At 45.6% G+C, this 26,519-nt stretch overlaps 2 protein-coding genes across 6 annotated transcripts in view; one reads left to right on the top strand and one right to left on the bottom strand.

Annotated features, from left to right (window-relative positions):
• The window catches only part of ralgps2 (Ral GEF with PH domain and SH3 binding motif 2), a 139,493-nt gene continuing 112,974 nt past the window's right edge, over nt 1–26,519 (bottom strand). For 2 of the 5 annotated variants that reach the window (XM_024421745.2, XM_024421746.2), the window contains exons 9-19: nt 21,314–21,451; nt 21,129–21,219; nt 20,802–21,005; nt 20,478–20,629; nt 13,669–13,723; nt 13,146–13,223; nt 11,985–12,090; nt 10,744–10,836; nt 4,932–5,037; nt 4,363–4,454; nt 1–4,281 (exon numbers count right to left, since the gene is read on the bottom strand). In XM_024421745.2, coding sequence (XP_024277513.1) covers nt 4,252–4,281; nt 4,363–4,454; nt 4,932–5,037; nt 10,744–10,836; nt 11,985–12,090; nt 13,146–13,223; nt 13,669–13,723; nt 20,478–20,629; nt 20,802–21,005; nt 21,129–21,219; nt 21,314–21,451 — 1,145 coding nt within the window. In that variant the 3' untranslated portion in view covers nt 1–4,251. The remainder of the gene's footprint in view (nt 4,282–4,362; nt 4,455–4,931; nt 5,038–10,743; nt 10,837–11,984; nt 12,091–13,145; nt 13,224–13,668; nt 13,724–20,477; nt 20,630–20,801; nt 21,006–21,128; nt 21,220–21,313; nt 21,452–26,519) is intronic. The other 3 variants (XR_002953610.2, XR_002953611.2, XM_024421747.2) reach the window with 3 other exon arrangements.
• Nucleotides 25,385–26,519, top strand: part of LOC112251072 (angiopoietin-related protein 1) — a 45,228-nt gene continuing 44,093 nt past the window's right edge. The window contains exon 1 of the mRNA XM_024421749.2: nt 25,385–25,470. The gene's annotated coding sequence lies outside the window, so the exon portion shown is untranslated. The remainder of the gene's footprint in view (nt 25,471–26,519) is intronic.

The following is a 26,519-nucleotide window of genomic DNA, read 5'->3' as shown; positions in this document are numbered from 1 at the left end:
AACAATTCAAGTAGGTTTATTTCAGTAGGAAGGATTGTAGGTCAATCAGGACCTAAAATGTATTAACACCAGTTTAGACACACACACACAAGTTTTTTTTTCTAACCACAAGCACTGTCCAGGACATTTAACAGTTCATGTGGTAGGTCAAAATTCCTGGCCTTACACACACATTCATACACCACATTTAGCTGAAACCATGTTTAAATAAATAAAAGCGAACCAAAGGGACAGAGTATAAAAAGGGCAGAGTGTTTATTGGTTGTCTGGATGAGGCTCGGGTCACATCACTCAGTTCAGAGGTCATAGTGCAAACCTGGGCCACATGACATGGGTGGGTCCTCACCGGGGTCAGGGTACAGGTGGTAGAGGGATGGCACATGGACACACCCCACAGTTCATGGGGCATGGACAGAGCTAAGTGACGTCTTCAACACATCATAAACATCACTCTCCAACTGAGCCATATGGAGTAGAGTAGGTAGATGTCGCCCTAGACAATGATCCAAGGTCAGTTATACATTTTCCCTATGGTTAAAATTAGGATTTGGAGGGAATATGCTTAACTATGGCTACAGGCAACTTCTCCATTCCTACAGTGCACACACAACACCACAGCACCCCCCTCCTGTGTAAACCAGTCACCTCAGCTGAACTGTAAAGGAAAATAAAAATGAGAGCTGCAGACAAATCCAAAAAGCAACTTCACTCAGACAGTACACACGGTTGTGCATTTGTACATTGACACAGAAACCTTGTAAATTTTGGTTACAATGTGGAAACCTCACAAACCTTTTTGACATTCAGAAAGTTCTCAGAAACAAAAGGCCCACCCTAACAGATTGTAAAAGCTCAAGGGCACTCCTAAACCTTTACCTATAATAGTAAGTTAGTTATGACACTGGTATACATCCAAACATCACTCACGCCCTGTTTGACACGACACTAACATGGGAAAATACCTTTCTTGCATTTCATCTCACCCTTTTCATCTTGCATTGAAGCCGTCTATGTCCAGAGGAGAAAGAGAAGGGGAGTAGTGATGTGAGAGGAAACAAGAGATGGGAGTGGAAAAGAGAACAGAGGGGAAACAGAATGCTTTCGCCTCTGCTGGTCTTCTGTGGGCAGCTTCTGTCCGATTGCTTCGCCGTCCAGCTCCTGCACCCCACCATCTGTACTAGATTCATTCAACTCTCTGTTCATACTCACTCCACATAGAATATGCCATACCACTTCCCACAGAGCTCTACACACTGCTCAACAGTGAGGAAATGACACCCTAGAGGCTCTGCCTATCTAATATTAATAAGGTATAATTTTAAAAAAAATACAAATTAAAAGTTCTACACACTCATACTATTACTTTCCTCTCATCCCTTTGTATCACTAACGCTACCCCTCTCATTCCTCTCTTTCTCTGGCTTCCTCATCCACTCGTTTGTGTATGACAGAGCCCTGCTGGAGCGTAGCTGTTAATGGAGCTGATGCTGTAGATGTGTGTGTGTGTGTGTGGTCATGCTGGGATAACTACCAAGAGCTGAGGAGTTGACCATCTGAAATGAGCCTCTGTAGGTCATTGAAATGGAGTATGTAGAAGTTGCCCTTAGCCTCAGATCTAGGATCAGATTACACCAAGCCATTAGGGGGTGAATAAAAGTCTGGCCCTATATATCAGTGGTTAGGGATAAGTTCTACCTACCTAATCCCATTAGCTCAGCCTCTAGAGGACCTAAGAGACAACAGCTGCCACACAAGGCCCATGGGAGATGGAGTCTCTTGCTGCTAGAGTACAGTGTCAGTTTGAGGTGTGAGGAATGTTATGCGAACTTGCTGGACCTCCGATTGTAAGTAGACAATAGACATGTGAACTAAAAGAGACAAACATAGCTATAGGAACAGATGGGAGATGTAAATCATTGTTACAAGTCAGGACCTAACCTGACTATCAAGTTGAGACAGAGACAGGAGAGAATTAAGCAATACGGCCCGAGGGGGTGTGGTATATGGCCAATATACCATGGCAAAGGACTGTTCTTATGCAAGACGCAACGCGGAGTGCCTGGATACAGTCCATAGCCGTGGTATATTGGCCATATATCACAAACCCCCAAGGTGCCTTATTGCTATTATAAACTGGTTACCAACGTAATTAGAGCAGTATAAATACATGTCTTGTCATACCCATGGTACAGTATACGGTCTGATATACCACGGCTTTAGCCAAATAAGCATTCATCGCTCAAACCACCCAGTTTATAATGTAGGATAAATCACTATTAAAGCTTTAAGTCCTTTCTGAGATGACTAGTATCAGAATACATGTTACTACACCATCCTTATTCCTTTCCCCAAAAACATATTAATTTAATTTGTTCTAATTGTAACACTTGCTCCCAAATCTGAAATAAAACGTGTTTGGTACATTGGCACACCCCTGTGAAGATGCCAGGAGTATGGACCAGGGGAAAGGTCTAGAGGCTGCCAGGGAACTCTGCCTTAGAGTGTAATAGGTCTGTACCGAAAACATTCAAAAACTACAACAATAAAATCAAAAACAAGTAAATAAAAAAAGGTATACAATTGTCAGAAAAAGTGAAGAAACCAAAAATAAAATGTAACAGAAATGTAACAGACAATTAAAACAAGCTAGACATTTGCATGTCATCTACAGGGTAATACTGCCAGTACATCCAGCACACCAAGGAAACTAAAACACTAAACAAAATCGTTAAAATGAATTCTGAATGGCTCCAGATAGCTTCGTGTGTGCGTGTGTGTGTCTGCAGCAGTCTGTAGCAGTCCGTGTGTATAAAACACACACTCTAGAGTTGTGAAGCAGGTTAGCTCAGGGCCTGAATCTCCCACTCATGTTAAAGCAACAACAAAACAACAAGTTGAGAACATCATTTGTCTGGTGTTGGAGGGATACTTGGGGATTTTGGCAATGAGGTCCTTTTAACCACTTCCCCAGAGTTCGATGAAGTCATGGAAACCATTTGTATGTCTCTGTCTATGGGTATCTGTTAGCATTCTAGTAGATACCAATAGACTTCCAGCCATTGTGCTAACACTAGTTAGCATTGTCTCGCGAAACTACCTCCAACTTCCTTCATACTGGACACAGAGACATACAAATGGTTTCCATGACTTCATCGGACTCTGGGGAAGTGGTTAAAAGGACCTCATTGCCAAAATCCCCAAGTATCCCTCCAACACTCCCCCATCTTTCACTCTGCTCTATCGTTCACCTTTTCACAGCTTTCAAGTCTTTAGTGTTAATGTGTGTGTGTGTTCTGGGGAATCTAGAGCCTTAACAAGTGGACAGAGCATAGACGTCTGTACAGAGAGTAACCCAAAAGCCTATTTCTAAAAGAGATATAACTGGGTCCATAACAGTGGAATAGAGGAAAGCTTAGACACTGGGTTTATGGTATCGGTGATGTGACCTAGCATACGCGCTCACATACATAGACCCGAGAAGGGGAGGCTCTGGAATAGAAAACAGTTGGAGACATTCAGGACGTGTGTGTGGGAGTAGATTCTGCTGGAATAGATTGAGAATCAGAGCCCTTCATGTTCACAATGCTGCAATCACACGCTCACTCCCCCTTGTCCGAGTGTGTGTGCTTGTGTGTACATTTGTGCATATGTGAATGAGCGAAAAGTGTCAGTTTTGTGAGCCCAACTCATGTCAAGTGTGTGAAGACAACATTGGGGTCTTGTGTGTGTGAGTCAAAGTGTGATAAAGAAAAGTGTTTAAAATCCCATTCCATTGGCTTAGTCCAGTGTTGTTTGTGAGTGTGTTGTTGTGTAAGTCCTGCCCTACAAAGTGCAGACTGTCTTCCACCAGACCACAGTGTGTCAAGAAGAGGGGGAGTGATGAAAAACAAGGATAAAGGATAAATAATGTCCATCCATCCCAAGAAAGAGGAGAGGAGACATCCCATAGTTCCACGAGGTTGATAGTCCACTGGAAAAAACTACGGAGACAACAAGAAAGGAGAAGTGGTGTAGTTCCCCATTCAGTAATCTACGCAGCCAAATTAACCACTGCTTCAACACACTCATACACACACACGGCTCCTTAAGTTAAGGCAGTGGTGGGGGGTTGCCAATGGGCTGGGGTCAGGGTGTGTAGGTCAGGGGTCATGGCAGTGAAAGCTCCTGCTGCTAAGTCACTAACCCTCCTTCTCATCTCCTCCCCTATTCCTTTCTTTTCTCTCTCTATCGTTCTGTCCTCTTCAGCAGCAATCATTCAAAGGACATCAAATTGGCTGGGACCTGGAGAGAGAGAGAGAAAAGTGTGAGGGCTGGTTGGTGTGGGTATATGTGTGGGTGAGTGTGGGTATGTGTGTCTGTTACCTGTTGTCTGTTGCTCTGGCAGGCAGCACTGAGGTGTTTGAACCACAGCAGGGCGTTCATTTTGTTCCCTGCCTGGTACTTATAGGTGTTACCTAGGAAACACAGAGACACACGGTCACAAAATGTCACTGTAGCAGAGAACTGGGATTCAGTCTCCCATCTCCATCTGTGTACAGCAGGAGCCATGAAGCTGCAGCAATACAGAACATATGAGAACAGAGACTTACTGTGTGTGTGTGTATGTATATATATGTGTGTTTGTAGGAAGAAAAAGACAGATGGTCAGATATGACAGGCATGCAGTACACATAGCAGACAGGGATACTGTTGGGTCAGACAGACAGGAACCTGTGTGTATTTGTCGGTACACACGTGTTTATGCATGTGATCACATCTGCATACAATATGGGTGTATAGTGCATGTGAGAGAGAGTATGTATGGGGTGTGTTGAGGATTTACACCAAGGACATCCAGTTCATCTGAGGAATGGAGATAAGTAGTTTGGCTGAACATTCATGTCTGTATGTGATTGGCTGATTAACTGTCAATCAAACAGTCACAGTCTCACCATGTTCAGAGTCTGTGAGCAGGAAGATGTCGGGATGTTCAGGGTCGTCTGCCATGATGGCCATTAACCCCACGACACACACACTCTTACTGCTAGATGACTTGAACTGATGAGAAGAGAAGAGGAGAGAGGGAAGAGAAGAGGAGAGAGGGAAGAGAAGAGGAGAGAGAAGGGGAGAGAGGGAAGAGAAGGGGAGAGAGGGAAGAGAAGAGGAGAGAGGGAGGAGAAGAGGGAGAAGACGAGAGAGGGAGAAGATGAGAGAAGGAAAAGAAGAGAAGAGAGGGAAAAGAAGAGAAGGGAGAAGAAGGGAGGGGGAGAAGAGAGGGAGGAGGAGAGAAGAGAAGAAGAATATAAGGGAGGGGAAGAGAAGGGAGAGAGGAGAGAAGGGAGAGGAAAAGAAGAGAGAGGGAGGAGGAGAGAAGAGAAGGGAGAAGAGAAGGGAGAAAAAGAGAAGGGAGAAGAGAGGGGAGGAGAAGAGAGAAGGGAGAGGAAGGAGGAGAGAGGAGGAGGAAGAAGAGGGAGAAGAAAAGGGAGAAGAGAAGAGGAGAGAAGAGAGGGAGAAGGGAAGGGAGAGAAGAGGGAGAAGAGAAGGAGAAGGGAGAGGGAGGAGAAGAGATGGGGAGAAGGGAAGAGAAGGGAGAGGAAGTGAAGGGAGAGGAAGTGAAGGGAGAGGAAGTGAAGGGAGAGGAAGTGAAGGGAGAGGAAGAGAAGGGAGAGGAAGTGAAGGGAGAGGAAGTGAAGGGAGAGGAAGTGAAGGGAGAGGGAAAAGAAAAGAGGAGAGAGGGAAAAGAAGAGAAGAGAAGGGAGTGGGAGGAGAAGAGAAGAGGGAGAAGAAGATAAGGGAGAAGAGAAGGGCGAAGAAGAGAAGGGGGAGAAGAGAGGGAGAAGAAGGGAGAGGGAGGAGAAGGTAGAGAAGAGAAGGGAGAGGGGGAAGAAAAGAAGGGAGAGAAAAGAAGGGAGAGGAAGAAAAGGGGGAGGGAAAAGAAGAGGGAGGAGGAGAGAAGAGAAGAGGGAGAAGAGAAGGAGGAGAGAAGAGAAGAGGGAGAAGAGAAGGAGAAGGGAGAGGGAGAAGAAGAGAAGAAAGAAGAAAGAAGGGAGGGGCGGACAAGAGAAGGGAGAGGGACAAGAGAAGGGAGAAGAGGAGAGAAGGGAGGGCAGGACAAGAGAAGGGAGAGGGAGAAGAGGAGAGAAGGGAGAGGAAAAGAAGAGAGAGGGAGGAGGAGAGAAGAGAAGGGACAAGAGAAGGGAGCAGAAGTGGAGAAGAGAGAAGAAGAGGAGAAGAGAGAAGGGAGAGGAAGAAGAAGAGATGAAAGGGAGAAGAGGAGAGAAAAGGGAGAAGAGAATGAGAAGGGAGAGGGAGGAGAAGAGATAGGGAGAAGGAGAGAAGGGAAGAGAAGTGAAGGGAGAGGAAGTGAAGGGAGAGGAAGTGAAGGGAGAGGAAGTGAAGGGAGAGGAAGTGAAGGGAGAGGAAGTGAGGGGAGAGGAAGTGAGGGGAGAGGAAGTGAAGGGAGAGGAAGTGAAGGGAGAGGAAGTGAAGGGAGAGGAAGTGAAGGGAGAGGGAGTGAAGGGAGAGGGAAAAGAAAAGAGGAGAGTGGGATAAGAAGAGAAGAGAGTGGGAGGAGAAGAGAAGAGGGAGAATAAGAGAGAAGAAAAGGGAGAATAAGGGGAAATGGAGAAGGAGAGAAGAGAAGGGAGAATAAGGGGAAATGGAGAAGGAGAGAAGAGAAGGGAGAATAAGGGGAAAGGGAGAAGGAGAGAAGATAAGGGAGAGGAGGAGAGGAGAAGGGAGAGGGAGAAGAAGAGAGAGGGAGGAGAAGATGAGGGAAAATAAGAGAAGGGAGAGGGAAGAGAAGAGAGGGGAGAGGAAGAGAAAGGAGGGGGAAAAGAAGAGGGAAAAGAAGAGAAGGGAGAGGGAGGAGAAGAGAAGGGAGAGGGAGGAGAAGAGAAGGGAGAGGGAAAAGAAGAGAAGATAGGGAGAAGAAGAGAGGAGAAGATAAGATAAGAAAAGGGAGAGGGAGAAGGAGAGAAGAGAGGGAGAATAAGAAAAGAAGGAGAAGGGAAGGGAAGAGGGAGAAGAAAAGGGAGAGAAGAAAAGGAGAGAAGAGAGCATTCTGATATTATTGCTGTTTCTTATAGTCCTATACAAGTATTCTTTCTGAAACCTAAGACACTACAGAAAAAAATTACATTTGTGAGAGTTTGAAAACAGTTGTCTGCAGACTGCACTCAGTTTGTAGATGGCGCTGTATGTGTGTGTTTCCCTGCCACGAGGTTCCCATTACCCTGCGAGTGACACAGAGGACTAGGATTATATCCTTGGTCTCATTATCCAATGAGTGCTACCAGATGCTGCTCCACTCTTAAAATCCCTCCATCCCCTCCCACTGCGCTAGCCCCAAGACCCATGACAACATCCCTCCATCCCCTCCCACTGGGCTAGCCCCTAGACCCATTACAACATCCCCACACACTGCACTAGACCCTAGACAACATCCCTCCATTCCCTCCACTGCGCTAGCCCCAAGACAACATCCCTCCATCCCCTCCCACTGGGCTAGCCCCTAGCCCCATGACAACATCCCCACCCACTGCGCTAGCCCCTAGACCCATGACAACATCCCCACCAACTGCGCTAGCCCCTAGCCCCATGACAACATCCCCACCCACTGCGCTAGCCCCTAGACCCATGACAACATCCCCACCCACTGCGCTAGCCCCTAGACAACATCCCTCCATCCCCTCCCACTGGGCTAGCCCCTAGCCCCATGACAACATCCCCACCCACTGCGCTAGCCCCTAGACCCATGACAACATCCCCACCCACTGCGCTAGCCCCAAGACCCATGACAACATCCCCACCCACTACGCTAGCCCCTAGCCCCATGACAACATCCCCACCCACTACGCTAGCCCCTAGCCCCATGACAACATCCCCACAGTCTGCACTAGCCCCTAGACAACATCCCTCCATCCCCTCCCACTGGGCTAGCCCCTAGCCCTATGACAACATCCCCATACTCTGCGCTAGCCCCTAGACAACATCCCTCCATCCCCTCCCACTGCGCTAGCCCCTAGACCCATGACAACATCCCCTCCCCTGCACTAGCCCCTAGACCCATGACAACATCCCTCCATCCCCTCCCACTGCTCTAGCCCCTAGACCCATCCCTCAACATCCCCTCCCACTGCGCTAGCCCCTAGACCCATAACAACATCCCCTCCCACTGCGCTAGCCCCTAGACCCATGACAACATCCCTCCACCCCCCCACTGCTCTAGCCCCATAACATCCCCTCCCACTGCGCTAGCCCCTAGACCCATGACAACATCCCCACCCACTGCGCTAGCCCCTAGACCCCATGACAACATCCCCACCCACTGCGCTAGCCCCTAGACAACATCCCCACCCACTGCGCTGGCCCCTAGACCCATGACAACATCCCCACCCACTGCTCTAGCCCCTAGACCCATGACAACATCCCCTCCCACTGCGCTAGCCCCTAGACCCATGACAACATCCCCACCCACTGCTCTAGCCCCTAGACCCATGACAACATCCCCACCCACTGCTCTAGCCCCTAGACCCATGACAACATCCCCACCCACTTCTCTAGCCCCATGACAACATCCCCTCCCACTGCTCTAGCCCCATGACAACATCCCCTCCCACTGCTCTAGCCCCATGACAACATCCCCTCCCACTGCTCTAGCCCCATGACAACATCCCCACCCACTGCTCTAGCCCCATGACAGCATCCCCTCCCACTGCTCTAGCCCCATGACAACATCCCCTCCCACTTCTCTAGCCCCATGACAACATCCCCTCCCACTTCTCTAGCCCCATGACAACATCCCCACCCACTGCTCTAGCCCCATGACAACATCCCCACCCACTGCTCTAGCCCCTAGACCCATGACAACATCCCCACCCACTGCTCTAGCCCCTAGACCCATGACAACATCCCCTCCCACTTTGCTAGCCCCATGACAACATCCCCTCCCACTGCTCTAGCCCCATGACAACATCCCCACCCACTGCTTTAGCCCCATGACAACATCCCCACCCACTGCTCTAGCCCCATGACAACATCCCCACCCACTGCCTAGCCCCATGACAACATCCCTCCCACTGCTCTAGCCCCTGACAACATCCCCACCCACTGCTCTAGCCCCATGACAACATCCCCACCCACTGCGCTAGCCCCTAGACCCATGACAACATCCCCTCCCACTGCGCTAGCCCCTAGACCCATGACAACATCCCTCCATCCCTCCTAGCCCCTAGACCCATGACAACATCCCCTCCCACTGCGCTAGCCCCTAGACCCATGACAACATCCCCACCCACTGCGCTAGCCCCTAGACAACATCCCCACCCACTGCGCTAGCCCCTAGACCCATGACAACATCCCCACCCACTGCTCTAGCCCCTAGACCCATGACAACATCCTCCCACTGCGCTAGCCCCTAGACCCATGACAACATCCCCACCCACTGCTCTAGCCCCTAGACCCATGACAACATCCCCACCCACTGCTCTAGCCCCTAGACCCATGACAACATCCCCACCCACTTCTCTAGCCCCATGACAACATCCCCTCCCACTGCTCTAGCCCCATGACAACATCCCCTCCCACTGCTCTAGCCCCATGACAACATCCCCACCCACTGCTCTAGCCCCATGACAGCATCCCCTCCCACTGCTCTAGCCCCATGACAACATCCCCTCCCACTTCTCTAGCCCCATGACAACATCCCCTCCCACTTCTCTAGCCCCATGACAACATCCCCACCCACTGCTCTAGCCCCATGACAACATCCCCACCCACTGCTCTAGCCCCTAGACCCATGACAACATCCCCACCCACTGCTCTAGCCCCTAGACCCATGACAACATCCCCTCCCACTTTGCTAGCCCCATGACAACATCCCCACCCACTGCTCTAGCCCCATGACAACATCCCCACCCACTGCTCTAGCCCCATGACAACATCCCCACCCACTGCTCTAGCCCCATGACAACATCCCCACCCACTGCTCTAGCCCCATGACAACATCCCCTCCCACTGCTCTAGCCCCATGACAACATCCCCTCCCACTGCTCTAGCCCCCTGACAACATCCCCACCCACTGCTCTAGCCCCTAGACCCATGACAACATCCCCTCCCACTGCGCTAGCCCCTAGACCCATGACAACATCCCCTCCCACTGCGCTAGCCCCTAGACCCATGACAACATCCCCTCCCACTGCGCTAGCCCCTAGACCCATGACAACATCCCCTCCCACTGCGCTAGCCCCTAGACCCATGACAACATCCCCTCCCACTGCGCTAGCCCCTAGACCCATGACAAAATCCCCTCCCACTGCGCTAGCCCCTAGACCCATGACAACATCCCCTCCCACTGTGCTAGCCCCATGACAACATCCCCTCCCACTGCGCTAGACCCATGACAACATCCCCACCCACTGCTCTAGCCCCTAGCCCAATGACAACATCCCCACCCACTGCTCTAGCCCCAAGACCCATGACAACATCCCTCCATCAGGCGCTCCACTAGTTTTTCATTCCTCTCGCTCTCTCCTTTCTCTGAGCTCCTGTGCAGTTTCAAATCTGCTGTGCGAGTACTATTTCCCTGTCAAACTGATACTGTCCACACACACCTTCTCACTCCCTCCCGCTTTCCCTTTGCTGGCTGGATTTATCACACTGGAACAATGAGGTAGCAACAGCCAGGTCTGGAGACCCAGAGTGTGTGGAAGGGGATGGTATGAGGGAGGGAGGTGTAGAGTGGGAGGGCTGAGAGAGACTTACATGCTTTCTCTCTGTGGCCTTTAGGGACTTGGCAGGGTAGAAGTAGAGCTGAGTTCCACACAGAGCCACCCAGAACTTGGTCCACGACGCTACCTATACACACAGTCAGAGGTCAGGGTTTATAGGTCATACGCAATTGTCACTTACACCAGTCTATCAATACAATACAACTTTAAAAGATACTCCTAATACATACAACTAGTTTCAGGGCAACATACAGTACACATAAATCAATAGGATATGCTTATAACAGTAGTCCATTATTGAAGACAGAGTTTAGGCTACTACATAGACCAGTACAGACGCAAATATAAATAGATGTTATAGTGGAAATCTGTGAGTTATGTTGACTACAGATATAATTCTGTTGCCGCTTGTTTGCTTCAGCAGAGAGACAGGGACAAAGAAGTAAATATGGAGCGAGTGAGATGTAGAGCAACACAGAGACAGCGGGACAGAGAGAGAGAGTATGAGCTTTTTCCAGGCCTGGTTGGTTGGAGAATAAAATGTCTGCTCTAAACGAGACCTGCTGAGAGGAAACACAGGCTCACAGAGTAATAAAAGACTAATGGAGTGTGGCTCTGACTGTGCGTGTGTTGCGTGCATATGCAAAAAAAAGACAGAAAGAGGGAATCATACAGAGGCCGAGAAGTTGTTATATCAACGAAAACAGGTCTTATGTCACCTACTGTAAACCTTATGCTACCCTTACGTAGCCTTATGTCAGCTCTGCCAGCCTCAGGCATATAACCATGCCCAGATGAGTTTCCATCCCAGAGCGACAGCAGAGAGAAGCTCATTAAATACAAATAACAGTCAGGATGACAGCAATAGATGAGACAGCTGAGATACAGCAGGGAGAGAGGGAAGCGATAGAGAGCAGGAGGGAAGCGATAGAGAGCAGGAGGAATGCAGCGAAAGAGCACAGAGAACAGGGGTACCACAGTGAAAGGGCAGAGAAACAGAAGAGGGGGAGAGAGAGAGAAAGAGAAAAGGGAGCTGGTGGTTTGAATGTATTTATTAGTCTCTGAGGTGTACTGTTTTGCTTAGTCTTGACAGTGTTTCTACAGCACTGCTGGGCTCTCACCAACACACAGCTACATGGACAACCCTGACAAAACAGATGGCTGGCTGTGTGTGTGTGTGTGCATGTATATGTCCTTCTCTGTCTGTACAGTACACGTTTGTGTTCCTTCTGTAAATACAATATGTTCTGTGTGTGTGGTAGTGTATGTTCTCACCGTGGGTTTCTTGCCCTCCTTGAGGACAGTCTTGCGTCGTAGGACTCCCTGTACGGTGACGGCTCCAGGGTACAGGTGCACCGCTAACTCCTCAGACTCTGCCGAGCTACAGCAGAACACAGCAGGGTTACAACACACACACACACACACAGAAACACAAACAGACGCACACTCCGTGACAAGGACATAAACAGACATGCACTCACAGAAATACGAAAAGCACTTTGTCTGAAGTATGGCCAGTCGGAATCTGTAGGGAAGTTTCCTCATTAATCAATATCTGAACTGACCTATCTGCAAATTCAATCAACTGTGTAGCAGCAGTATTTGGTTTGCTTTGAATCAATTCCACAGATGCATTTTCCTTTCAATATATTCCTGGAAGGTTCCAGTGCAGAGTCTGTCTGGCTGTGATCACAGAGAGTAAGAAGAGGGCAGCCAGTGGGAGCAAGAAGGAAACCAGTGAAGCATTAGAGAGAAGAGAACACAATCCATCATAACTGTATGGAGCTAGAATGGAAGTGTATAGCAGGTCATCCCTGACTGACAGAGCAGAGCCCCCAGCAGTATGACACTGGGAACTTACTGGAACATTCTGAATCTGTCACTTCTAACAAAACCTGCAGGGTCCACATAATGATTCATTGACGATCCCATATCAATGTTTGAACAGTAAACAAGTCATTAAAATGTATGTGAGATATGCCATACAGGGAGAGCAAGAGTGTTGCTAAAATGGTCTGGTTTAACGGAGAATCACCCACAGAGGCCCACCACCTGATTATACCACACACACACACACACACACGTTATGATCTTCTATCCTCGTGGGAACCTAAAATTAATTTCCAATCAAAATCCTATTTTCCCTAACCCCGAACATAACCCTAACCCCTAAGCCTAAAATAGTGTTTGTCCTCATGGGGACGTGATAAATGTCCCCACAAGGGAGAATTTCCCTTGTTTTACTATACTTGTTGGGACTTAGAAGATAGAAGAACCAATCCCCCCCCCCACACACACAAGCACACTGGCCCCAGGCAGAGATAGGAGCTGTGGGATATGGGGGCAGCAGATGGCAGGGTGGAGAGATGGTTGAGAGGGGTGTATAGGAGGAGTAGGGGCACAGAGGAGGAGTAGGGGCGCAATGTGTGTGTGTACCTGCTGGGCCTCAGGCCTCCTCTGTAGGGGATTCTGGCCACGCGGGTCACAGGCCCCAGAGAGTGATAGAACCGAGTCCTGTTCAGGGTGGGACAGGCACAGGGTGGAGGCACGGAACACTGTTAAGGTTGGGTTCTCTCAGCTTGGCTCATTGTAAAGGTTCAGATTAGTGTTACGGTTGTAAAGGTTAAGGTTGACGTCGTTTTGGCAAAGCGTCAGGGTTGGGTTCAGGACGGTTGTTCAGGTTCTTTCAGGACGGTTGTTCTGGTACAGATCAACGGACGGTGGGACATAAGGGCTTCTGTGACCTGTTACTGTGTTTGAACCTCAATACGTCAAGACTGTGTTCGCCCACTGAGCTGAAGCCTAGGCATTACCAAAAACCTTCTGTCACACTAGCATGGAGCCGGTGAGAGACTAGGAGAGAGCGGCTCAGAAGGCAGCAAGTGCTGCTTGCCTGTAGGCTAAGCTTTGGTCAAAGACCTTCACACGTGTGTGTGTGTGTGTCTGTACAGATGGTTACCTCTCAAAGGCTGGCCAGGACATCTCCTCGCTGAGCTCTGAACCTTCACTGCTCCCTGCAGACAGACAGAGATGTGTTACTGTCAAAGTCAACAGACAGGAATGATGTTAAAGGTAATTATGATGCAACTATGGTGGTGATATGATAGGAGTTACAATTATCATCCTGAATATTAAGGCTATACGCAGTACATGTTACACACAGACACGCAACCATGCAAATTGTCTGGGTTATTATTTATTTGGACATCACACATTATAGTCTTACTCTTATTAAGACATCATACACACTCACTAAAATCACATCCAATATCATACACAACCTACTCAGATTTAGCACACACATAATATCTTGACTCAATTTTCTAACATCTGTGGCATTGGCTCACAGGCAAGGGAATAAAACGAATATTGCTAGAACCTGTTTCCTGAATTGTAAATATCAAACATTTGAAATCTCTCATTTTGACTGTCATAATACCTCATGGCAGTAACTTTACAAGCGCTAATTATTGCCGATTTAGACTGAGAATAGTATCTAGTTATGGTAAGGAGGGAATAAGCATAGCTAGTTATAATTGTACCAGTTTAGCAGATTATAAAAAAGATGATCAGTTTTTATGTGGCTAAAAGAAAAGGAATATAACATACTGTTTACAGGAAACTCACTCTACATCCTTAGATGAAATTGTTTGGAAAAAGGAATGAGGGTGGTGAAATAATTTTCTGTCATGTACAAAGGAACTCAAAAGGTGTGACGATATTAATTAACAAAAATGTTATACCAATTTATTGAATTTACAGGCAACAAATGATCAAATCATTATGATGGGAGACTATAACAGTGTTATAGACCGTGAAGGAAGTCACCACCGTGCCTGTTAAAAGCTTCTTCAGGACAGGGGTCCCATCAACGGGACAGTTGTAAATCATGCAGTGCGTTATGCCAAAATCACAGGTTTTAGAGAAACAACAAATGTCGGTACATATAAGTGTCTTATATCGGCTGAAAGCTTAAATTCTTGTTAATATAACTGCGCTGTCCAATTTACAGTAGCTAGTACTGCGAAAAAATGCCATGCTATTGTTTGAGGAGAGCTCCTAACAAAAGTTTTCACCGCAATGTTTGATAAATTCACCTCTGAAATGTGTACTTAGATTCTGAAATTTTGCTCTGATTCATCATCCAAAAGGGTGCCAGAGATATGAAGTGTCGTTTTGTTAGATAAAATCCTTTTTCATATCCTAAAAAGGTCCATATAGCATGCACAATCGATTTTGTATTTCCACTTGTTCAGTTTGCAAAGAAAGGAATCTTTGAAAATCTCACCCTAAACGTTGTTTCAACGAGTCAAATCACGTTCATATCTATTCCTCAGAGATCCTAGAAGGTAACAAGACTTCAATATTTTATTAGGGGTGTAGTATATCCTATAGGACACCATTTTTGGTCAGAGGGCGACGCCTTCATGGCACGCCGATCACTTGAACGACTATCTAATAAGCACCAATCAGGGTCAAACAAAGCTAGCTAGATGGCCAATGAGCTGGGCTTTACGGGAGTATCCGGAAACCATGTACTTGTCGTAAAATGTTAGCAACTAACCTTGTAGCAACAGCATGCCTTTTCATTTTGGACAAAAATAAGAATATTCAGAGTTACGAAGTTATGAAAACTGGTTGTTTTGCAAATGTTGAACTTATAATATGGCTACTAATACTTGCATACAGATTTGACGATATTCTTGCAGAAAAATGGAATATGAACTAAAATGTCTCCTTCACGATTTGCCCAAATATACCTTGGGGACTTCACACGAAAAGTCTCGAGTCATACTTCAAGTTATCTGAAATTTTGCACATAAACTGCTGCCATCTTGTGGACACTATCGGAATTACAACCAGAGTGATGGCTATAACTGTGACCTTTCCCTTACATTTCAAAGATGGTGGTAAAAAACACTGGTTGTTTTTTTCTTTGTATTTTCTTCTACCAGATCTATTGTGTTATATTCTCCTACATTCAATTCACATTTCCACAAACTTCAAAGTGTTTCCTTTCAAATGGTCCCAAGAATATGCATATCTTTGCTTCAGGGCCTGTGCTATAGGCAGTTAGATTTGGGTATGTCATTTTAAATTGGAAAAAAGGGGGCTATCCCTAAGGAAATCACAAATATTATAAACACATCAGAACGAGTGGATATTTGGAGACAAAAAAAAAAAAAAAAATTGAGATATACATTGAGGAGGCTAAATTACACTGGTCATCTTGACTACTTTGTCTCTTTCTCTCTTGCATCAAAGGTTAAAAACATTAATAGGAGACAGAATGCGATTGGTTCAGCATCTAATTGGCCTTCACATAATTTCCACATGGACAGGGATGTTTAATCTAAGTTTACTGGAGGACAATTTATTTTTAACTAAGACAGAATAATTTAGAATTGAATTTTTCCAGTTCAAAATATATGTTCAGAAAATCCCCGTATTGTTTGGAATACCTTTAAAATGTACCTTCAGAGGTCATTCAATTCAATATTCATCAATAATAAAAAAGCAGTTTCTGGCTAAAGAAACAAGACTAACAAGGGAAATCCATGAACTAATAGTACAGGTAGATAGCAATAAAAACGATACTACAGAGATACAAAATAAGTTAGAGGAAAAACAAAAAGAACTTGAGGAACTTATTCAAGAACGATCTAATGTAATCTATTACAAAAATAAAGCAAACCGGAAGGAATATGGAGAAAAATGCACCCACATTCTTCCTGAATCTCCAACACAAATAATTTGCATAAACTCGTTACTGAAGACAGAGTCATCTATGATTCTCCGAATGATATTTTAAGGCAGTGGTGGCTGCCGTGGGGCTGGGGTCAGGGTGTATAGGTCAGGGGTCATGGCAGTGAAAGCTCCTGCTGCTAAGTCACTAACCCTCCTTTCTTCTCATCTCCTCCCCTATTCCTTTTCCAACAAGCATTGCAGAGCTGGCTACAATTTGAATTTCATCCCCCTGAAAAGATAGAACAAATATTACGGCTGAACTCAAATGTGCTGGTTGATAAAATACTGGCATTTATGGGAAAGATTTTTGAAAAGTGTATTTTGTTTTTAAATTATATTGTAAATTGGAATGGTAGAGTTATGTCTTTCATGGAGTAATCAGAATTATATGGGAAGGTCTGCTCAATCCAAGATCACAACTAATTGTACCCCCAAACTGGAGGCGGCAGGTGGCAGTGGGAGGAGGTAGGGAACTGGTATTTCTGCCCAATATAAAGGATCAAAACTGGCAGAGGAATAAAAATAGCATAAATAGGAATGTATGCCAGTGTCATTTGAGGATCAGGATATTGACAACTGTGCTATACAGGTTGAAAAATAGTTGGGAAGAGATTTTTGATGTACCGATTCCATGGTACAGGGTGTACGAGTTGATATATAAAATTTAAGTAAGATTCAAGACTTCATGCTTTTCATCTAAAATGATTATATAGAATTCTTGCCACCAACAAAACGTTGAATATTTGGGGCATACAATCATCGAAGCTCTTCAGATTTGGTTGAGTGGATACAGAATCAATAGACCATTTATTTTGGTATTGCACACAGGTAGCCTGTTTTTGGTGTCAGATTCAGGAATGGCTGAAAATGCATAACATTGATCTAAAATTGACCCTCGAAATAGTACCGTTACATGCTGACCAGACCAGACACATAGCCTGCACGAGCGTTGCAAAATAAATGTAGAAATCCATGTTATTCAATTATTGCACCCACACTGCTTGCAAGCGTCTGTGTTGCCAACGGCTAAAATAGAATTCCTTTCTATTTCTGACGCAGATCGCGCTGAAAGTCCTGCCTGTCCCATCTCCTCATTGGTTTATAGAAGCAGGTACCCACGTGCCATCTCCTCCTTGGTTATACCCACGTGGGTGATTGAAACACTAAATGTTTTGCTGGTTGTCGTGGTAAAAGTGTAGATGCCAATCACCATATAAGTTCAAAGATGAAAAAGCCTGGAGGGAGGAGAGATTACTAGAAACGATTCGGTTGGCCGTTTTATGTGTGGATTAATTGTCGGAGTAGAAGACCTTGTGCATTTAAGGTAAAATAGCGACTCAATGTTTATATTCCAGGACAAATTAGCTAGCAAGTGCAAGTTAACTACATAAATTGCCATACATGTTTAATGCTTTTCGACCTGTCCCCAAATTAATGTAATTGGTTCAGAATTTGTTTTGATATTTTAACCTGCGTGTCATGGTCGCGTTTGGTGTAGTGGGACAAAAAATACATTTATGCACGATGGCGCACGCGCGCAGCCGGTCTGGGTTCCGTGTTAGGAGATCTGGAGAGACCAGGTCAGTCAATTACTAATATACTAATTCTCATTGTAAAAGTATTTATCTTCAACTCGCAATCGGTGGATTCTATTTGATTAGACAGATTGAAATTCTATGTTCAAATTCACAGCATATTTGAAAGATATATGGTGCATAGAAATATAAAGAGGGTGGCCAGCAGAGATGGGTGGGAGGGACTGAGGGAAGCTGAGGGTTGGGATGTGGGATTGGAGACAAGTGGGAGTGGAGTTGAGGGTAACAGAATAATAGAATAACAGTCAAAATATAAGTTAAAAGATTACGTCAAAATAAAACAAAAAGTATGTTTGAATGACACTGAGGGGCCGTGTTGTTTAAGTTAATTCCGTTTTACCTGAGGCTGATGCCGTGCAGGTGTTTGTACACATGCAAAATACACACACCCTCCTTCAAATGCACACACACGGACACACACACACGTAAATAGTGCCATATAGTGGGGCAAAAAAGTATTTAGTCAGCCACCAATTGTGCAAGTTCTCCCACTTAAAAAGATGAGGCCTGTAATTTTCATCAAAGGTACACTTCAACTATGACAGACAAAATCAGAAAAAAAATCCAGAAAATCACATTGTAAGATTTTTTATGAATTTGCAAATTATGGTGGAAAATAAATATTTGGTCACCTACAAACAAGCAAGATTTCTGGCTCTCACAGACCTGTAACTTCGTCTTTAAGAGGCTCCTCTGTCCTCCACTCATTACCTGTATTAAGACACCTGTCCACACCCTCAAACAGTCACACTCCAAACTCCACTATGGCCAAGACCAAAGAGCTGTCAAAAGACACCAGAAACAAAATTGTAGACCTGCACCAGGCTGGGAAGACTGAATCTGCAATAGGTAAGCAGCTTGGTTTGAAGAAATCAACTGTGGGAGCAATTATTAGGAAATGGAAGACATACAAGACTACTGATAATCTCCCTCGATCTGGGGCTCCACGCAAGATCTCACCCCGTGGGGTCTAAATGAGCACAAGAACGGTGAGCAAAAGTCCCAGAACCACACGGGGGGACCTAGTGAATGACCTGCAGAGAGCTGGGACCAAAGTAACAAAGCCTACCATCAGTAACACACTACGCCGCCAGGGACTCAAATCCTGCAGTGCCAGACGTGTCCCCCTGCTTAAGCCAGTACATGTCCAGGCCCGTCTGAAGTTTGCTAGAGAGCATTTGGATGATCCAGAAGAAGATTGGGACGATGTCATATGGTCAGATGAAACCAAAATAGAACTAAAAACTCAACTCGTCGTGTTTGGAGGACAAAGAATGCTGAGTTGCATCCAAAGAACACCATACCTACTGTGAAGCATGGGGGTGGAAACATCATGCTTTGGGGCTGTTTTTCTGCAAAGGGACCAGGACGACTGATCCATGTAAAGGAAAGAATGAATGGGGCCATGTATCGTGAGATTGAGTGAAAACCTCCTTCCATCAGCAAGGGCATAGAATCCCAAACACACCGCCCGGGCAACGAAGGAGTGGCTTCGTAAGAAGCATTTCAAGGTCCTGGAGTGGCCCAGCCAGTCTCCAGATCTCAACCCCATAGAAAATCTTTGGAGGGAGTTGAAAGTCCATGTTGCCCAGCAACAGCCCCAAAATATCACTGCTCTAGAGGAGATCTGAATGGAGGAATGGGCCAAAATACCAGCAGCAGTGTGTGAAAACCTTGTGAAGACTTACAGAAAACATTTGACCTCTGTCATTGCCAACAAAAGGTATATAACAAAGTATTGAGATAAACTTTTGTTATTGACCAAATACTTATTTTCCACCATAATTTGCAAATAAATTCATTAAAAATCCTACAATGTGATTTTCTGGATTTTTTTCTCTCATTTTGTCTGTCATAGTTGAAGTGTACCTATGATGAAAATTACAGGCCTCTTCTTTTTAAGTGGGAGAACTTGCACAATTGGTGGCTGACTAAATACTTTTTTGCCCCACTGTACATGCACTCAAACATATTCAGTTGGCCTTGCTGTTATGATTTTTGTTGTCCTAGATTTGATGTCTTTTGTTTTTTGCATTGTTGTTTCCTTTGTCTTTTTTCCCTCTTTTATTCATTTTGTTGGTTATTGGTGCATTGGGGGGGTGGGGTGGTCTTGGGAATGGAATTATTGTATTTATTTATTGTTTATTTTTCTCAGTGGGGGGCAAATGTGAGGGCGGGTCTTGGATGGTTGAGGGGCAGATCTTGTGGAACTGAAGGGGGGGATCTTGGAGGGCTGGTGGGAGATCTGTTGACGTGCCCTTGAGCAGGGTTTTGACCCTGGTTGCTTCGGTGTGTCGCTCTGGATGGGAGGCTGTTAGATGACTAATGTGATGTAGTTGTTGAGTTGCTTCACTCAAGTATATTGTATGTTTCAAATATTCAATAAAACAACAGACAGGAATCAAAACACAGTTGTGTGTCTAACCCAGTGAGATGCCGCTGGAGAGCGTTGAGCTCTCAGCTTGTCCTCTTGCAGGGGTGTGGCTCTCCATGACGCTGTCGTCCAATAGATGACGAGAACCAGCGTTGGGGAACGTAGCGCTCTTAAACTCCACTGTATTCATCTTATGGATAAAACTACAGGGAAACAAAATAACTATTAAAAACATGATAATGAACCAATGCAGTAAAATTTGCAAACCCCCTAAAAAAAGCTCATAGGGGTGATTATGGCATACAATTCAGACGATGATGGGGTAATGGATATTATAGTGAGCTAAAGTGAGTCCGCAGTGTTGAGTTGACTCACTTGTAGCCCAGGCTGTGACACTTTCTGTGTCCGTAGGGGAGGAGGTTCCTAGGGGAGGGGGGCGTGGGAGGGATTTTGGTTCCGTCTGCAATGGGGCCCTTATGCCCACAGAGAGGAGACGTAGAAGCGTCAGGACCTACGAGGTCCTCTCTAGAGGCAGTAGAGCGAGGGGTGCTGGTGGCTGGCTCAATCTTCAACGACAACCTGAACACAACCCATGAGGACCACATGCCACACACCTGAAGCAGACACTAAACACACCTGATTATGACCTCCAATAAATGTCACCTTATCAAACTCCATTAATGTAACAGAGCCACTACTCACTTGTAGTTGTCATCCTCCACAAACTTCTGTAGCTCCTCAATGTACCTGACTGAGTTGAGATACTTCTGGACATGAGGCAACACTGGTATATCTACAGAGACAGAGAAATTAGTCTTATGGTATGGAGCAGGGAGTGGTGTGTGCGTGTGTGTGCGAGTGGTGTGTGCGTGTGTGTGCGCGTGTACCATAGGTGCAGGAGCGTTGCAGGTCAGATATTATCCTCAGGATGTTGTTCATGAGGTTGGATCTCTGTTCATTCTCCAGGATGCTGCCAGTAGAGGGATACGCTGAGTCTATATATGTCAGGTCAGACAGATACATCCCTACAGAGAGTGAGAGAGGGGGAAACAGTCTGACTTGTAGACAGTCATCGGTAAACACTATTAAATAAACACAAGAGATGCTGGGCTAAGTAGAATCCTGGAACACTAACATGTACTAGAGTAACAAATGCAATGGCGAAGGTGCATAAAGATGGAGGAATCAGATATGACATCATAGTTTAAGAACTCTGTGGGTAGTGCTAAACAAAGGCATGCAACATGGTTCAATGTGCCAGTAAAACAGCACAATCTAGTTGTTTTTTCAAATTGCCGCCATCTTGGAGCTAGAATTGAGATCATGTGTAGTGAGCTAACGCCTTTACCAAAAAAGTGTAACAAGAGCCATGTACAATATGGCGAACTTAGCAAACAAGGCATTTGTGGTAAGTACATGGGGGCTGACATCTTTATGTACCTTCGCCATTGTCATGGGAACTAACATCACTTCAGCATTTACTTTCTTACAAAAACACACACAAACATGAACGTAAACAGAAAACAGAAACTGCTGACTCAGTGAAAAACTTTTGCCCTGCAGACCAACCAATCTTTACTTCTCTCCCTGCCTCTCCATTTCTCAGACCTCTGTTGTTCCAGCCAACTGAAGACACGGCCCATCTGACCGAGGTATGATTCAAAAGAACACCAGGGAGCAGAGGTCATTCCAGACCACATACTGACTAAGCCCTACTCCTTAGTCAACACACACATTTTAGTCATTCATATATACACAAACATCTTAACTATACTGTATACAGTGCCTTCAGAAAGTATTCACATACCTCGGTTTTCTCCACATTGTTGTACAAAGTGGGATTCAAATGAATTTAATTCGATTTTTTTGTCAACGATCTACACAAAATACTCTAAAATTGGAAGAAAAATCATTTAAAAAAAAAAATCACATTTGATCTTGATTACCTTGTCAATACATGTTAGAATCACCTTTAGCAGCAATTACAGCTATGAGTCTTTCTGGGTAAGTCTAAGAGCTTTGCACAGCTGGATTGTACAATATTTGCACATTATTATTTTTCAAACTCTTCAAGCTCTGTCAAGTTGGTTGTGGATCATGGCTATACAGTCATTTGTAAGCCTTGCCATAGATTTTCATGCCGTTTTAAGTCAAAACTGTATGTCATCTTGGTAAGCAACTCAAGTGGGTTATTGTCCTCAACAGGTTATTGTCCTGTTGAAAGGTGCATGTCTCCCAGTGTGTTGGATAGCAGACTAAACCAGGTTTTCCTTGAAGATTTTGGCTGTGCTTAGCTCTATTCTGTTTATTTTTATCCTAAAGACTCCCTAGTCCTGGCCAATATCAAGCATACCCACAACATGATGCAGCCACCACCATGCTTGAAAATATGAATAGTGGTACTCAGTGATGTGTTGTGTTGGATTTGCCCCAAACATAATGCTTTGTATTCAGGACACAAAGTTAATTTCATTGCCACAGCTTTACTTTAGTGCCTTATTGCAAACAGGATGCATGTTTTGGAATATATATATATTTTTGGTTCAGGCTTCCTTCTTTTCACTGTCATCTAGGTTTGTACTGTGGAGTAACTACAATGTTGTTGATCCATCCTCAGTTTTTCCAATCACAGCCATTCAACTCCAGAACTGTTTTAAAGTCACCATTGGTTTCATGGTGAAATACCTGAGCGGGTTCCTTCTTCTCTGGCAACTGAGTTAGGAAGGATGCAAGTATCTTTGCCGTGACTGGGTGTATTGATACACCATCCAAAGTGTAATTATTAACTTCACCATGCGCTAAGGAATACTCATGTATTTTCTTTCCATCTACCAATAGGTGCCTTCATTGCGAGGCATTGGGAAAACCTCCCTGGTCTGTGATTGAATATGTATTGCCAGCAGCATAACACCCTGGCATCCCAACTGCTGGTTTGCTTCTGAAGCTAAGCAGGGTTGGTCCTGGTTAGTCCCGGTGCAGTCTTTCGGATGGGACGTTAAACGGGTGTCCTGACTCTCTGAGGTCATTAAAGATCCCATGGCACTTATTGTAAAGGTGTTAACCCTGGTGTCCTGGCTAAATTCCCAATCTGGCCCTCAAACCATCATGGCCACCTAATCATTCCCAGCTTACAATTGGCTCATTCATCCCCCTCTCCTCTGTAATTATTCCCCAGGTTGTTGCTGTAAATGAGAATGTGTTCAGTCAACTTACCTGGTAAAATAAATAAATGTGTTTGAAATTCCCTGCTCGTCTGAGGACTGTACAGATAAATGTGTAGGGTACAGAGATGAGGTAGTCATTCAAAAATCATGTTAAACACTATTATTGCACACAGAGTCCATGGCATTTAGGATTTCCATAACAAAGGGGTTGACTAGTAAACATTTCTAAAAACATAATTCCACTTGGACGTTATGGTGTGAATACTTTCTGTAGGCACTGTGTAATGATATGCTCTTCACTCCTCTTCTTAGCCCAGCCAACTCCCTCTCTTTCTTGATGTCTCCATCTCCCTGACAGTACTACAGCTCTAAGCTTCTCAGTCTCTCATTACATAAATATTATCATTAGGAGACAAAGGCAGTAGCTGGTTTCCATCTCTGCGAATTTTAGATTAATTTACAGCACCATTTAACTGCCTGTCGCTTTCTCCCATCACGCTGTATTCCTACATCCCCCCCCTCTCCATACATCTGTCATTCTATTCTCCTCTCTACTGCTTTCTATCGCCGTTCTATTTATCTCCCGCCCAGCACCACGGAACATAGAGCCTGTCATACCATCAAACTCTGATTAGAAGCAGAGAGCTAGGGAAGGAAAGGAGAGAGCTAGGGAAGGAAAGGAGAGAGCTAGGGAAGGAGAGCGGGAGAGAAAGGGAGGGAAGGAGGGAAAGAAGGGGAGGAAAGGAGGGAGATAGGGAAGGAGAGAGGGAGAGAAGGAGAAACAACGAAGGCTTAACCGCCATTACTGGTAATTTCATAGCGTGTCAGACGGATGACTACAGTTAATCATGCAAGAGTGAAGTCTGCCCAGAACGTGTGTGTGGACTCACAAATATAGGACAAGAGTAGGAAGCCGTTACTAAGTCCCAGGGGGAAAAAGGTCCCTCTTCTCCTACTTTCCTCTCCTCTGACCCCCCTCTTCTCATTCCAGTGTTCAATCTGGAAATGTGTGGTGCATGAATAGAACTGGTGGGTTTAATTATCAACTAGTCCCCCCTCCCTCTTTCTGACATCTCATATGGCTGAGGGAGGGAGGAGGGGAGGAAACGGGAGGGATAGGGGAGGTGAGGAAGAGGGTCTCTCCATACACCTGGAGCCTCCTTTGCATCTCTCTACAAAGTAGTGTGACCAACAAACACCCACTCGTGCACAGCTGTCTGTATTACATAGTGTCTAAAGGAAGCTCCTGTAAACCCTGAGACAACGACATCAGAATTACTGTGTCACAGCATGAACCCTATCACTACAGGCTGGGTTAGGAAGGGATGGACGGAGTCTCTGAATCACACAGAGGGGTATAAGCACAGAGGAGTAAGCCAGACAGAGGCTGGTGAGTTTGGAGTAGTAGTGGGATGTGGGTTACTGAGAAGACCTGGACCTGTGTTTGTCTGCCCCAAACAAAGAAAGTCAAACTGATTTCTTGAACCCTGAAGTTTCTCCAACTACCAACATCTTTCCTTAAAAAAACAACTTTTAGGGGGAGCTTCTTCTGATATCCCCCTCTCTTTTTCTCAGACCAGTGACATCAGAGGTGGGCTGGGGCATACCAAAAGAAACAGGGAGAAAAGGAGGTGGAAAAACAGCCTCCCTCCTCCAAACCCTCCTCTCTCCCTCCCTTCCCTCTCCAGCCAATCATTTGTGAAAACCTTGAGGAACCAGAGCTCAGTAAGTAGAAGTAACCGGTAGTTTAGTCATGGACAGAGAGCTCCAGCTCTAAACCCTAACGCCAGCCTCACAGGGAGTGGACTTTGCTGAGCAGCAGGCTTCCAACAGCAAGCTTCTGGATTCTGAAGCTCCGGAGATCTAACCACATGACAGAGGTGAGCACCTGTGTAAGATGGGAGAAGTGTAGATGAGCAGAGCCTGAGGAGGGGACTGAACTGGAGCACCGAGGCTCACTGAGGATTGCTTTCTCACTCCATGCATTGTGTTGTGTAGCTATGTGAGCAGCTGGGAGAGCTCTGCTCTGCAGGAGAGGTTAGAACGTTCTGTTAGCAGTTATTTTCTGGGTGCAGAAGAATCAGGGGAGTTTAGCAACGCTGTTTCTCTAGGGGACTGGTATCTAGATCGGTCTAGCTTTACCTTGAGGCTTATGTACAGCGAGACTCTGTACAGTGAGTGAGAAGGACTCCTTAGACAGAGAGCCTGAGACAGACGGGCTGTATGTGGATGTCAAGGGAACAAGCTACACATAGGAGCTCAGCAACAGGTAACCTGCTACACTGTAAATGTCCATTCACTGCTGCTGGGCCTTTATTGGGAAATAGAAACTTTACCTTTCAAGTATCCTGAGTGGTGCAGTGGTCTAAGGCACTGCATCACAGTGCTAGAGGCATCACTACAGACCAGGGTTCGATTCCGGGCTGTATCACAACAGGCGATCGGGAGTTCCATAGGGCATCGTCTGGGTTAGGGGAGGGTTTGGCCTTCTTTTTAAATAAAAAATTGTTCTTAACTGACTAGCCTAGATCAATAAAAAGCATATAGGGAGCAGCGATGAGTCAGTGGACATTTACTGTATTTCACTGGAGTAACTTCCTTCTCTCGGTCGAGCTGTAGTTTTTCCATAATTCTATTGTGTGAGTAAGTGAGAAGGTCAGATGGCGAGATCAGAGATGTGGTGTGTGTGTGTGTGTGTGTATGTGGACCCTTGCTCCTGTTAAGCTTTGGTTTCCTAATATCCTCTCTGCCTGAGAATGAGAAATGGTTGTTAAATTAACCAGGATAGATTAGGGTTAAATAAATAAGTCAACATAATGAGGTGGCGATACACTCTACAGTGTGTGGCTGAATGTTACTATCACACGCACGCATTTTGTGACAATCGATAGCGAATGGAGTTGTTTCTGAATGAATAGAAGGTTCCATT

The sequence above is a fragment of the Oncorhynchus tshawytscha genome, linkage group LG05 (assembly GCF_018296145.1).
Source record: "Oncorhynchus tshawytscha isolate Ot180627B linkage group LG05, Otsh_v2.0, whole genome shotgun sequence".
In the NCBI taxonomy this organism is placed as follows: Eukaryota; Metazoa; Chordata; class Actinopteri; order Salmoniformes; family Salmonidae; genus Oncorhynchus; species Oncorhynchus tshawytscha.
The sequence above is the reverse complement of the archived record's forward strand: the minus strand, read 5'-3'. Positions and strand labels throughout refer to the sequence as shown.